Raw genomic sequence first — 12,042 nt, 5'->3', positions numbered from 1 at the left:
AAGAAAGAAAACTACAGGCCAATATCACTGATGAACATAGATGCAAAGATCCTCAACAAAATACTAGCAAACAGAATCCAACAGCACATTAAACGGATCATACACCATGATCAAGTGGGGTTCATTCCAGGAATGCAAGGATTCTTCAATATACGCAAATCAATCAACGTGATACACCATATTAACAAATTGAAGGAGAAAAACCATATGATCATCTCAATAGATGCAGAGAAAGCTTTTGACAAAATTCAACACCCATTTATGATAAAAACCCTGCAGAAAGTAGGCATAGAGGGAACTTTCCTCAACATAATAAAGGCCATATATGACAAACCCACAGCCAACATCGTCCTCAATGGTGAAAAACTGAAAGCATTTCCACTAAGATCAGGAACAAGACAGGGTTGCCCACTCTCACCACTCTTATTCAACATAGTTTTGGAAGTTTTAGCCACAGCAATCAGAGAAGAAAAGGAAATAAAAGGAATCCAAATCGGAAAAGAAGAAGTAAAGCTGTCACTGTTTGCAGATGACATGATACTATACATACAGAACCCTAAAGATGCTACCAGAAAACTACTAGAGCTAATCAATGAATTTGGTACAGTAGCAGGATACAAAATTAATGCACAGAAATCTCTGGCATTCCTATACACTAAGGATGAAAAATCTGAAAGTGAAATCAAGAAAACACTCCCATTTACCATTGCAACAAAAAGAATAAAATACCTAGGAATAAACCTACCTAAGGAGACAAAAGACCTGTATGCAGAAAATTATAAGACACTGATGAAAGAAATTAAAAATAATACAAATAGATGGAGAGATATACCATGTTCTTGGATTGGAAGAATCAACATTGTGAAAATGACTCTACTACCCAAAGCAATCTACAGATTCAATGCAATCCCTATGAAACTACCACTGGCATTTTTCACAGAACTAGAACAAAAAATCTCACAATTTGTATGGAAACACAAAAGACCCCGAATAGCCAAAGCAATTTTGAGAACGAAAAATGGAGCTGGAGGAATCAGGCTTCCTGACTTCAGACTATACTACAAAGCTACAGTAATCAAGACAGTATGGTACTGGCACAAAAACAGAAATATAGATCAATGGAACAGGATAGAAAGCCCAGAGATAAACCCACGCACATATGGTCACCTTATCTTTGACAAAGGAGGCAGAAATGTACAGTGGAGAAAGGACAGCCTATTCAATAAGTGGTGCTGGGAAAACTGGACAGCTACATGTAAAAGTATGAGATTAGATCACTCCCTAACACCATACACAAAAATAAGCTCAAAATGGATTAAAGACCTAAATGTAAGGCCAGAAACTATCAAACTCTTAGAGGAAAACATAGGCAGAACACTCTATGACATAAATCACAGCAAGATCCTTTTTGACCCACCTCCTAGAGAAATGGAAATAAAAACAAAATTAAACAAATGGGACCTAATGAAACTTCAAAGCTTTTGCGCAGCAAAGGAAACCATAAAGAAGACCAAAAGACAACCCTCAGAATGGGAGAAAATATTTGCAAATGAAGCAACTGACAAAGGATTAATCTCCAAAATTTATAAGCAGCTCATGCAGCTTAATAACAAAAGAATAAACAACCCAATCCAAAAATGGGCAGAAGACCTAAATAGACATTTCTCCAAAGAAGATATACAGAGTGCCAACAAACACATGAAAGAATGCTCAACATCACTAATCATTAGAGAAATGCAAATCAAAACTACAATGAGATATCATCTCACACCAGTCAGAATGGCCATCATCAAAAAATCTAGAAACAATAAATGCTGGAGAGGGTGTGGAGAAAAGGGAACCCTCTTACACTGTTGGTGGGAATGTAAATTGATACAGCCACTGTGGAGAACAGTATGGAGGTTCCTTAAAAAGCTACAAATAGAACTACCATATGACCCAGCAATCCCACTACTGGGCATATACCCTGAGAAAACCATAATTCAAAAAGAGTCATGTACCAAAATGTTCATTGCAGCTCTATTTACAATAGCCCAGAGATGGAAACAACCTAAGTGTCCATCATCGGATGAATGGATAAAGAAGATGTGGCACATATATACAATGGAGTATTACTCAGCCATAAAAAGAGACGAAATTGAGCTATTTGTAATGAGGTGGATAGACCTAGAGTCTGTCATACAGAGTGAAGTTAGTCAGAAAGAGAGAGACAAATACCGTATGCTAACACATATATATGGAATTTAAGAAAAAAAAAATGTCATGAAAAACCTAGGGGTGAAACAGGAATAAAGACACAGACTTACTAGAGAATGGACTTGAGGCTATGGGGAGGGGGTAGGGTAAACGGTGACAAAGCAATAAAGAGGCATGGACATGTATACACTACCAAACGTAAGGTAGATAGCTAGTGGGAAGCAGCCGCATAGCACAGGGAGATCAGCTCGGTGCTGTGTGACCGCCTGGAGGGGTGGGATAGGGAGGGTGGGAGGGAGGGTGACGCAAGCGGGAAGAGATATGGGAACATATGTATATATATAACTGATTCATTTTGTTGTGAAGCTGAAACTAACATACCATTGTAAAGCAATTATGCTCCAATAAAGATGTTTAAAAAAAAATAAAATAAAATAAAATAAATTCTATTCATATTTAAGCCACTTATTTAATTTGGTTTCTTACTGTCTATTTGAAATTGCAAAATCAAAGCATGTTTTTAACAAAACAAAACTGGCAAGGGTCTTTCTCTACAGAGAACAACTCTTCCTTCTCCCCTCTTTGAAACGAAAGATTATTTTCAATAATTCTTTGTTATTGTTTTCTGGAACATAGTTTAACATTCCCATCTCTGCCACCTTTAGCTGACTGTAAGAGCGCCGATATCCATTGGATCCTAAGCCAAGAAGCCTCTTCATAGGTCACCTAGTGTATGCCATTTCTTCCAGCTGTGTTCACACCAAAAAAAAAAAAAAAATTCTAGTATGAAGAGACTCTTATGATTCTAAAGACCTCTAGAGAAGGCTCATCATCATCATAATAGTAATAATAATAACTGCCACCAATATTTATTGAGCACTTACCACATGCCAGGCCCTATGCTGAGCTGTTTATATGCGTCATCTCATTTAATCCTAACAACACCTCTAGGTAGGTGTTATCATTAATCTCCATCTTATAGATGAGGAAACTGAAGCTTTAGAGAGTTAACTCATTTACCCAAGGCTACAGAAGGGATTTTTCAGGGGTTTTTTGGCAAATAGTTTCCATGTGTAACAATTCTCACCACCATTCATTTATCCATTCATGCCGTAAACATCTATCCAGTGTCTGCCAGTGCCAGGCCTTGTTGAAGCCCTAGAGATTCAAAGGTGAATAGAATTTTCCTACCCTCTAGAAATCTTACAGTTTATAGGGAGAGACAGACATGAATTCTTAGCAATGTGATTAATGCTGTAACAGTGACAGTATAGCAGAGTAGTGAAGGACATGGGCTCTGGAGAGAAACTGCCGGGTTAGAATCCTGGCTCCCCCACTCACTCTGTGACCTTGAACAAGTCACTCACCATCTCTGTGCCTCAAGTCCCCTCTACGTGAAGTGGAGATGAAAACAGTACCTACCTTTAGGGTTGCCTGAGGGACTAAATGTTGGCAAATGTAAAGCACTTGGATCAGAGCCTAACACATAGTAGATACCCCTCTTGTTGTGAATATAGCATGTCTGTTGTGTGAACAGAGAGGCTTCTCACAGTGGTGACTTCTGACCACAGGACTTGTGGTAGCCATAGAGGCCGGAGGAGAACAGGGAAGGGGCGTCACAATTGCAGATTTCGTAGTGTTATTAGCAGACCATGGTGGACAGAGGAAGGAAGGAAGGTAAATGGAGAGTGAAGGCAGGCTGCTTCCTCAGTAAGTTTACATGATGATGAGAAAGGCAACAGTAGGAAATAAATGCTCTGAGGACTGAAATATGGAGCCGGTTGGAGGCGAGCAAAAGGATTACCCAGCAGTGCCGAGAGCTCTGCTGAACTTGGAGCAGTGTGTTTGCTGATACTGGTCCACATAGTGACATGATTTCCATCCCACAGTGTTCAGCTTCCTGGATGTCAAGTGAGGAGGTGGGCATTTGGGAATGCCCCAGCCTTCCAACGTGTGCCCTCCCTGCTGTGACAGAAGCCCCTTTCTCTGTTTCAGGCCCCTTTAGGATTGGAGAGCAGCTGGAAGCTGGTCATATTGGGAGAGACTCAGATCATGTAACCCCGGCACCTTTCCTATTCAAGATCCATGGATTTGATTTTCTGACTTCCGGATCATTTTTGTGACTCTTTAGTTCCTCTTCACATTCTCTCCAAATCCCTGTATAGCTGTTGGAGCCCAAACTGTTCCATTAGGGGCTTGAGCCTATGATTCCTACAGGTTGTGTTCCTATATGTGTGTCTGGAATTGTTTTTCTCCTTTGTGCCTATAGTGCTTCATTTTCCCTTCCCAGGTGCAGTCTTATTGGCATGCCAGAAATGATAGAAAATGCACTTTAGCTCTTCTTGCCTGTAGCCATTTGAACTACAGGTTCTTTTTTCCCTCCTAGCTGTATTACCAATTCAAACTTTTACTAAGAACCTTCCAATGGTTAACACTTAGCTAAAAAAACCCTAGTGCATTATAGTGATGAATAAGACATAGTTCTTAACTTCAAGTGGAGAAAATAAGCTAAGTACAAAAACATTCACATGCCAGAAAGGGAGGGCTTTCATCTTAAACTTTATTCTCTTTATTTTATATCCCTTTGCTAACACCATTTTGAATTTAGAAACTATTTCTGTTGCCCAGCCATATTCTCCTACCAGTTAACAATTTGCCATCATGCAGTCACAGATAATTATTTTATCAAGAAACCACTCTGGGGCTTCCCTGGTGACGCAGTGGTTGAGAGTCCGCCTGCCAATGCAGGGGATGCGGGTTCGTGCCCTGGTCCGGGAAGATCCCACATGCCGCGGAGCGGCTGGGCCCGTGAGCCATGGCCGCTGAGCCTGTGCGTCCGGAGCCTGTGCTCCACAGCGGGAGAGGCCACAGCAGTGAGAGGCCTGCGTACCACAAAAAAAAAAAAAAAAAGAAAAAGAAACCACTCTGAATGATGGCCCAGGCCAGTGATTCTTAAGCTGGCGTGAACGGAAAGAATAATCAGAACCATGGGGAGGAATAGCTTTTCAAAGTACATCCCCCGTGCTTCCCCCAAGATTCTGACCTGCTGCCCTCTCATTCCTTGCTATTTGAGGTAATTACCACGAAAGATTCCGTAACTGATGATAGGGTGTCCTCTCCCTATCATCAAGTGGATAGGGGAAAAAAGGCTGGAAATCCGGTTATAGCTAATTGAGCACACACTTAACAAATGCCAGATCTAAATCTCTGTTTTCCTGCCACTGTGTTGTCATGACAATATTAAGGTATGTCACGGGGCTGCTTACCCACACCACTGTCACGGCATTTACAGTGTTTACAGTGCTCTGTGCCTGCCCTGCAGCCTGGAATCAGAGCCCCAGAAGCCTCACATACCAAGAAACAGCACAGTGATTAAACATAGAGGGTCACTGAATTGAGGAAAACCTAGGCGAACAAAAGTCATGTCATGTTTCAACAAATAATAATGATAACATGTAAACTATTTTTGAGATCCTAAGGCTGTTTATCAGAATGTGGCATAAAAAAGTCAAAACATTTAAATGTGCAAATATTATCTTTTAGATTCCCAGAGAAAACTGCCCCACTTGACCATTCGATGTTGATTTTGAATTGAAACCTTCATTTTCTATTTCCTGGTGTGTCCAAGGTGTTTAGGAAAGATCATGGGTGTTTTGAAAACTGGGTTTATACAGCCCACTGGTGTCTGAGGTCCTTCCTCAGTAACATCTAAGGTATTAAGGTATTTCAGGGCATAAAGGTAGCATAGAAGCATCCATCAGCCTCAACTTCAAAGCAGTTTTTCCTCAGTTTGCTGATAAACGTTATAAAGAATAGAAATAGAGGTCATTAACCGATAGTAATGGTCTAAGTTTGTATCATTGAGAGAACTATTGTTAGAGCAGCCCCATATCAGTCCTCTGGATTTCTCTTTACTTTTTTCCTTTGTAAGTAGATCATTTAATGAAAAATTTCCTCTTTTTTTACAGACTGTATTTCTCAATGCAAGCTCGTGGAGAGACTGATAGAGAAAAGCTGCTGTTAATGTATCAGACAAATGATCAAATAGTAAATGGACTTTTTCCTCTGAACAGAGACCTGGCGTTAGAAATGGCAGCTCTTTTAGCTCAGGTAACTTCCGTGTTATATAGAGCGATGTTTTGTAATGATAAAATACTAATTTCTCCACTGAATTAAATGTAGTAAAACAATATACCTTTCGTAATTCTTTAAATTCAATTTGCTGTGATTAACACCTTAAAAATTACAGGCATTATAATTGCAGCCTGACTCCCATTGCTGACAATTGCGGTGATGTAGAATGAGACAATATTCCATAAAGGGAACCTAGTTTCTTAATCTCTTGAAAATATCCCACTAGGCTTTGCATTTAATAAAGGAGTTTGAGTGTTGAACTGTGGGGTTGCGGTTGCCATGCTAAAATCATTCAGTAGTCAAATAGGATCAGTCTTCTAAAAAGCTAAAGCACTTTCTTTTATTTACCTATTGTATCAATTAAGTTCGGTTGGCTGTAAACTACACACGCATGCAAATTAATAATGACAGTTAAAATGGAAGTGTTATTTGTCTCTCATATGGAGAGTGTTGGGGCCCAGGGCAGTGTGCCCCCAAATATGCCTCAGTGGCATATTGATTATTTTTAATTAAAGTTACTTGAGAAACAGCTGGTGAAAAAAAATGATATATATTTTAAAAACACTCTGACCTCCCTCTTTTCCCTTAAAAGCAGGAAATAAATCTTCCCATGTGAATGTATCCTCCCTCTACCAGGAGGATAAAAAGCATCCTTGTCAACAGAGTTAGGGAATTCAAGGCTAAGAAAGCTGTATAAACAAACTTTGTTGCTTCTTCACTAATCTGCTATCCCAAGCACAAACCCCTTTGTTTTGTTAAATCTTCATAAATAATTGTTTCTTTGTCTAAAAATGATGTATAAACAGCCTGCTTTGGTCATTTCAGGGGTCCCATTTCTATGAGACCTCTGTGCGTTCAATTGGTTTTTTTTCTCCTGTTAATCTGTCTTGTGTCAGTTTCATTATTAGACCAGCTAAGAGAACTCTAGAGGGATGTGGAAGGGGAAATCTGCCCCTCCCCAGCGAGAGATAGGCATGCTGGCACCTCTACAGGCATTAGGGGCATAGGCTTTATCCTGCCCTCCATTCTGCTGTCATCTTCACGGTCCTGGAGGTCTGCCAGAGCTCCAGCCATTACATCAATGTTCCAGGCATCATAATGGAGGAAGGACTGAAGAAGGGCATGCCCTCCTGCTTTTGAGAAACTTCCCAGCAGTTACACAGAATGCTTCTATTTATGTTTCTCTGTCAAAACTTAAGTCACACAACCTTGCCAACCTACAAGAGAGACTGGAGAATGTGGTCTTAGCTGGGCAGCAGTGAGCCCAGCTAAATTCAAGGTTTTTATTATTCAGAAAGAAGGAGAGAATGGTCATAAGAGACAACCCACAGTCTCTACCCCATCTGGGTCTTTGCACAGGTTACTTAAGGGAAAATGATGTGTCGTTGGCTTAGATTCCCCCGGGTTTTCAGTCTTCTCACTCACTCACTCTACGTACCATCCCAGGACATCTTACTCATTCTCTTAATTTTATCTACCACCTGTGCTGATGATTCCCAAATCTTTTCTCTCCAGCTCATATTTCTTTCATGGGCTCCTTAAATCCAACATATCGGGAACTAATCATCTTCCCTTCTTTTCCTTCACATTTTGCTTATTCACTGCCTCCATTCAGTCCGCCAAGCAAGCTTCAAATCCAGGAATCATCATTGACTCTGCCCTCCCTCTCTCCCTTTCCCCCAGTTAAAATGTGCCCTGCCCATTTTAACTCTGTTCCCTCCTCTCCATGCTGACCACCATTGCTATGGTTCAGACCATCATCACATCCTGCCTGCTCTCCTGCATCAGGCTTCTAAGTAATGTGTTTTTCTCTGGTCTGGTCCCACACACACTTCTATTCTCCATGCAGAATCTAGAGAGATTGTTCCAATTACCTATTGCTGCATGGCAAATGACTCCAAGACTCGGCTCAAAAGGACAGTTTGGGCAGGGATGTATAAGGGCAGCTTGTCTCTGCTTCATATGGCATCAGCTGGCATAGCTTGTAGACTGGTTGTGACTCTACAGCTGAGGGCTGGCATCATCTGCAGGCTCATTCACTCACACGTCTTGGGGCTGATGCCAGCTCTTACTTGGATCTTCTGCTGGGGAATGTCAGCCAGAAGACCTACTCGTGGCCTCTTAAAGTGGTTGCTTGTGCTTCCTCACAGAATGGTGGTGGGGTGGCAAGAGCTGTCCCGGAAGAGACAAGATGTGGAAGCTGCCATTTTCTAAGGTCTGGGCCTAGAAACTGCCGTGGTGGTTTGTCAGGCAGCAGTAATATACAGTAACTGGAATGGAGATACAGCAAAAATGTGGATCTAGCTGTGTCATTCTCCTTACATGGAGGGACTGTCATGATCTAAACTCTGCCTGCCTCTCCAGCCTTATCTTTTAATACTCTCTACCTTGAACTTTATGGTCCTGAGTTGTATATGATTCACTTATTCTCACCTCTTAAACTTTACTTGTCTCCTCTGCTTGGAACACGTCTACTCCCATGCCTCTACCTGTGAACTTCAGCTTATCCTTTAATTTTCATCTTAGGGGTCACTCATTCCAGGAAAACCTTCTTGAATTCTGCCTGGTTGGGTTAAATGTTCCTCTTGGGGTTTCTGTAATGCCCTGCATGTATCTATTACTGTCCTGACCCCAGTGGTTTATTATTAGTTATTTGTTTCTGCTTTGCACCACTGACTGCGGCCTTCCTGAGAGCAAGGGCTCTCTCTGTTCATGTTTGTATCTAGCACAGTGCCTTATACACGGTCCATTCTCCATAAATGTTCTTGGATGAATGACTAGTTAATAATTTAGTTTACTTTCATAACAATTTTATGGTCATCCAGACTTTAAAGCGTTCAGTGCTACACTGAGTGTTCCCTTTTTGCAAGTGATAAAAAGCTGAAGAAATGAGAACTAGGTCACATTTTTTCTTGGTGATAGAATTAGGAATGATTTCCTATCACATGCCATTCTAGGCTTTGGTTCTCTAAAGGCACAGATGCTCTGTTAAAATCACTCTTATTTTTGCTAAAATTTAATAAGTTCATCTTCTTACTTTTTAATTTTCTGGGGAAAGCTTCTCCAAGAAAAATTATCATATCCTTTGGAGATACACACTTCTAATATTTTTTAGATGAATTTTCAGAAGGGGTAGAAAGGTAAAACCATATACCTAGAAAATTCTGAGCATATTACTAACTAAAAAGTATAATTTCTCCATCTACAAAAGGAAAATTAAATAATACCTCTGGTCTCTTCCTCAGAGCAGTTTTTGTGAAGATAAATGAAATATGCTAAGGAAATCTGAGGTCTGTAGAAGAAAATAGTTATTTCTGTTGTAGATTTGCATATCTATAGGGCCTTGTTGATATTCTCTGTCTTAATCAGGAAATTCTTGGAGCTGATGTTCTGATTGCTGTACATGGTGTCTGGTAAGGGGTCATGTTGATGTGAGGCATATTGGGGATTATCTGAGTTGATTCTCCAAACATTTGGAGTTGATTCTCCAAACATTAATTGTGCTCATTCTGTGCCACACAGTATGCCAGGAGCCAGAGAGGGACACCCTGAGTTTGAATATCCCACTACAGGGTTCCCTAACAGCCAAGCTTGCCTTAAGTGGCCTCTATGTTTGTAACTATTGTTTGTCCAACTGCCATATCCTTAGAGGTTAAATCCTGGTCTAAGGGTTCACAGCTAGATGTGCTGAGTACTGCCTGGTGATAGGTGGGGACAATGAAAAGCTTGCTCTGGGGGAAGGAGAAGAGCAGGTGGACAACTTTTATTTGGTGTGAGGAAATTAAGATGATACCTGACTAGATAGGAGATGAGGGTGAAAAAACTGAACAGCAAAGCCAAGCCAAGAAACCATCAAGTAAGGGACCAGGTCAAGGAAACTAGAAAGTCATAAGAATAGACGCTAAGGGCAAAGCTCAGCTGAGGAATTTAGACAGTAGCTGGTCAGATTAAGAACTAGATAAGGGAGGTCACAGGGGTCAGAATCTCAGAGGCTGGTGGTGCTAACAGCTTACTTGAAGGCAGAGGGCCCTTTTGAGATGGAGACCCAGGGCTTTCTGTAAGACCATCCCAGTCTTGATGGAACCCTCCATCTGCTTGCCGGGGAGTACTCTAGGTAAGGATGTGGATGTTCAGTATGTCCCCCACCCCATCTCACTTGTTGAGCCCTCTTTGGTACCCTATACAAAGCATTTAACACAGATTTTCACAAGTATTTATTTATTCTTCAGTCTCCCCTACTAGACAGTAAACTCTTTGAGGATAGGAACTATGTTCAGCTTTTTTCTTTCTCATATAAATTAGCACAGTGCCTGGCATATAACAGGGACTCAGTATAGGTTTGGGTGAATGAATGAGTGGGAGAGTAGATGGAGAGATGGATGGGTGAGTGGTTGGATGGGTTGGTAGAGGATGGCATCTGTGTAGCCTGTTAATGGAAGTAAGGATTGAACATTGTTTCATTCAGGCAAAAGGGGGAATGAAGGGCTTTATTTCCAGAAATGACAGAATAATAGATTGAGGGGATGAATACAGTAACATTTATGGAGAAAATCTAGGAAGAAAGTAATGAGAAAATAGTACTTGCTCCCAGGATGTTCGGTAGAGATCCTGAAAAAGTCCAAGTAATACTATTTAAAGATTTTTCATAGCTTTATAAGTTTTTAATTTTTCACTTCTAAGTTCTATTTTGCCTTACTATTATCAACCAAAATGGTACCTTAAAAATGAAAAATTATCTGGTGCTGTTAACAGGAATGGTAGAGTAAGTGACCTTTAGCAAATACTACCAGATATTAACCTAGAGTGATTAATGTAGAAATGAAACTGGAATGTTTAAATTATAGATTATTTTCATAATTAGACTTCAAATGAAATTTAAATTTGAATAATAGTATTTATATATGATTATAAATTCCATAATCACACAATCATGACAAATAGATTTATATATTGTATGTTATAAAGAATGTTTAGAAAAAAGAAACTAATTTTCTATCTTAAAATTCTTTTTTAATATCCTGTATTTTCTCTTTTTTGGGTTTCCACTTAGGTGGAGATTGGAGATTTTGAAAGACCTTTTTCTACTCCAGCAGGGCATGTTACTAGTCAGTGCAAAGCAAATCAAACTATAAAACAACTCATAGAGAAATTTTATCCTAAAAGGTATAGAGATGACTCTTCTGAAGAACAGTTAAGGTAAAGAACTATTTGTAACTCATGAAAAGGCAGATGCACACTAGTTTTTCAGTGACATTTTTCTGTTCAAATTTTAAAGATGAAAAAAATTGTACATAACAATTTTCTCAGGATTTTTTAAGTACTGTTGAATACCAGGAGGTTATAGTTCTTTTTATTTAAGATGTGCCTAGAAACTGTAGTATCTAGATTTAAACTTTTTTTAATGAGAAAAAAATCTACCTTAATTTAGAAGATCTACTTTTCATTTGACCTTATTCATTCTTGTCCAAATTAATCGTGCTAATAAAGAAAAGGAAAAAATTGGCTAATAAGATGTTTAATTATATTAAGTGTTTACCAAAAAATTTTTATCTCTTAGGGTATTCCATTATAAACAAATTGGAATAAAAATAAACTATCTTTTTACACAAGATGTTTTATTATAATATAAAATTTTAATTAAACTGAACTAATTTGAAGTTTTGATTTTTGAGACCATATAAAGAAAAGCTGTAGATTCAAAAATAGAGGCAA

The 12,042-nt window shown here is 39.5% G+C and overlaps 1 protein-coding gene across 8 annotated transcripts in view; it reads left to right on the top strand.

Annotated features, from left to right (window-relative positions):
- Window positions 1-12,042, top strand: part of PLEKHH2 (pleckstrin homology, MyTH4 and FERM domain containing H2) — a 110,101-nt gene that overhangs the window by 90,939 nt on the left and 7,120 nt on the right. For 4 of the 8 annotated variants that reach the window (XM_067703119.1, XM_067703118.1, XM_067703117.1 and 1 more), the window contains 2 exons: window positions 6,165-6,306; window positions 11,381-11,526. In XM_067703119.1, coding sequence (XP_067559220.1) covers window positions 6,165-6,306; window positions 11,381-11,526 — 288 coding nt within the window. Of the gene's footprint in view, window positions 1-6,164; window positions 6,307-11,380; window positions 11,527-12,042 lie in introns of those variants that run through there. The other 4 variants (XR_010934061.1, XR_010934060.1, XR_010934063.1 and 1 more) reach the window with 2 other exon arrangements.

This window comes from Pseudorca crassidens, chromosome 14 (genome assembly GCF_039906515.1).
Source record: "Pseudorca crassidens isolate mPseCra1 chromosome 14, mPseCra1.hap1, whole genome shotgun sequence".
In the NCBI taxonomy this organism is placed as follows: Eukaryota; Metazoa; Chordata; class Mammalia; order Artiodactyla; family Delphinidae; genus Pseudorca; species Pseudorca crassidens.
This window is presented reverse-complemented; position numbering and strand designations above follow the sequence as displayed.